General features: G+C 43.8%; 1 protein-coding gene across 2 annotated transcripts in view; it reads left to right on the forward strand.

Annotated features, from left to right (window-relative positions):
• LOC109517147 (cathepsin L1-like) overlaps positions 1 to 2,469 on the forward strand; it is a 16,863-nt gene extending 14,394 nt beyond the window's left edge. Inside the window, exons 3-8 of one of the 2 annotated variants that reach the window (XM_019872115.1) lie at positions 268 to 410; positions 479 to 676; positions 759 to 950; positions 1,288 to 1,453; positions 1,570 to 1,675; positions 2,157 to 2,468. In XM_019872115.1, the coding sequence (XP_019727674.1) occupies positions 268 to 410; positions 479 to 676; positions 759 to 950; positions 1,288 to 1,453; positions 1,570 to 1,675; positions 2,157 to 2,256 (905 nt within the window). In that variant the 3' untranslated portion in view covers positions 2,257 to 2,468. Of the gene's footprint in view, positions 1 to 267; positions 411 to 478; positions 677 to 758; positions 951 to 1,287; positions 1,454 to 1,569; positions 1,676 to 2,156 lie in introns of both variants that reach the window. The other variant, XM_019872114.1, reaches the window with a different exon arrangement.

Genomic DNA, 2,469 nt, shown 5'->3' on the forward strand with positions numbered 1-2,469 from the left:
AAAAAAAAAAACAAAAAAAAAACTGGCCATTATTTCAGTAGGGAAATTATGTAAGATTTTTTTTTCAGTGAAAATTGTACAATAGAATAAAAACAGGAAATTATCACCTGAACTTTTCCGACATTTACATTTGAAATCAGGACAAAGCAACAGTTGAACACCTTCCTCATGCGCAACAAGATCAAATTCCAAGAGGCTGCTGTATTAAACTAGCCATGTTTTTCAAGGGCATGGCTGGATTCATCGTTTTTCTGTTCTGATTGACAGGGAAGTCCTACAGCTCTCCGTCAGAAGAGTCTGACCGCAAGACCATCTGGTTGAACAACCGAAGACTGGTGCTCGTGCACAACATCATGGCCGATCAAGGCATGAAGTCCTACCGCCTCGGCATGACCTTCTTTGCCGATCTGGTAAGAAAACCATTTCGTCACTCTTACAACTAAATGTAGAGACCGCTAAGAGTCTCCCCACTGAATAGGAAAACAAAGAGTACAACCAGTTGGTTTCCCGGGGATGTCTGCTGCACTTCAATGCTTCCGCGCCGCGGAGCGGTTCCACGTTCCTGCCATTGACCCTCGGAGCTGACCTACCACACACTGTGGACTGGAGAAACAAGGGCTACGTCACCGACGTCAAGGATCAGAAGGAGTGTGGATCCTGTTGGGCCTTCAGCACAGTACGTGCGGTGCCTCCCGTATTCCCTCGTGTCGCCTAATTGATGATTAACTTTACTCTTCAATGTTTTCCGCCTTGCCCAGACGGGCTCTTTGGAGGGCCAGACCTTCAAGAAGACGGGTAAGCTGGTGTCTCTGAGCGAGCAGCAGTTGGTGGACTGCTCTGGCGACTTCGGCAACATGGGCTGCAACGGAGGGCTCATGGATGACGCCTTCAAGTACATCCAGAAAAACGGGGGAATCGACACAGAGGAGTCCTATCCTTATGAGGCTCAGGTAAACCGAAATTGTCTCTGACAGCAGCGGTCCCCAACCTTTTTCGCCCCACGGATCGGTTTGATGTCAGACAATAATTTCACAGACCGGCCTTGAAGGTGTGACGGATAAATACGACAAAATAATAGATGACCTGCATGAAAACTTTGGTATTTTTGAAACATAATCATAAACACGAATCATGACACCGAGAAACCTCCTATCTGGCCGTAATATTCTCTGGTCACTTTGGTAATGTTTAGATTTGATTGTCAACAAATGGTCTCTTGTCAACTGTTCTTTCCATCCATCATCTTTGTGCTGTGTCAAGTCGTCATTGGTTCCTTCTCCAAAATAGGACGGAAAGTGCCGCTACAACCCAGCCAACATCGGTGCCACCTGCACAGGTTACGTCGACGTGAAAACCGGCGACGAACGCGCCCTGAAGCAGGCGGTGGCTACAGTCGGACCTGTGTCTGTTGCCATTGACGCTTCACATGAGTCCTTCCAGCTGTACGAATCAGGTGACAGACATGAGTGCGATCGAAGTGATCTAAAAAAATAAATAAATAAATGAAAAAGAAAGAAAGAAACTTCGATCTGAGATTTTTTTTTTTTTTTTTTTTGCAATTGTTGACAGGCCTCTACGATGAGCCAGCGTGCAGCAGCTCTGAGTTGGACCACGGAGTGCTCGCTGTAGGTTACGGCACCGACAATGGACGTGACTACTGGCTGGTCAAGAACAGGTAAACTTTCTGACGTTGTTCTTCTTTGGTTGAAGTGTTGAGTAAATGTAAAGTGTGTACTTGGCAACAAAAAGAAGGACGCCGAACACAAGCACAATTGTTCCACTTGTGTTAAGAAACTTGTGAGTGCTTTTACAATACTGCCACAGTGACGAATTGGGACACTCATTTCAAAGCCATACATGCCTTACATATGCAGTTTAATGACAACGTAACCTTGTCATTCATGGGCTGAAAATTGAAAATACAGCCCAGATCCGGGATAATTTATGAAATGTAATATTCTGACATATTAAACATTTCAGTGTTGTCTTGCGATGGAAGTTGTAAAAAAAAAAAAAAAAAAACGATCTTGATTTTTTTATGATGAACAAACTGCATCTCGTTTCGCTTTGGAAGCAATGTGAACTCAATTTGATGATTACGATCCCGTTTGGCCGACAAAAGCGTCACTGTTAATTGAGAAATGTTTTTCTTCCAGCTGGGGTCCACAGTGGGGAGACAAAGGCTACATCATGATGAGCAGGAACAAACGCAACCAGTGTGGAATTGCTACGGCAGCAAGCTACCCTTTAGTGTGAACGGATTTGCGGGAAAACCAATTCCATTTTTTCATTAACTCTGGAGTGTTGGAATGAGTCAGAGCCACTGGACAAGGAAAAACTGAACTATGACATTTGGCACTATTTGATTTGATAACGAACTTCTATTTCTGTATATTCTGACCTTTTAAAAGGGAAATTGTAAGTAGATGCAATATAGCCAGATCATTGATAAAAATAAAGAGAAATGTA

The sequence above is a fragment of the Hippocampus comes genome, unplaced genomic scaffold (genome assembly GCF_001891065.2).
Source record: "Hippocampus comes isolate QL1 unplaced genomic scaffold, H_comes_QL1_v1.1 scaffold610, whole genome shotgun sequence".
NCBI classification, from domain to species: Eukaryota; Metazoa; Chordata; class Actinopteri; order Syngnathiformes; family Syngnathidae; genus Hippocampus; species Hippocampus comes.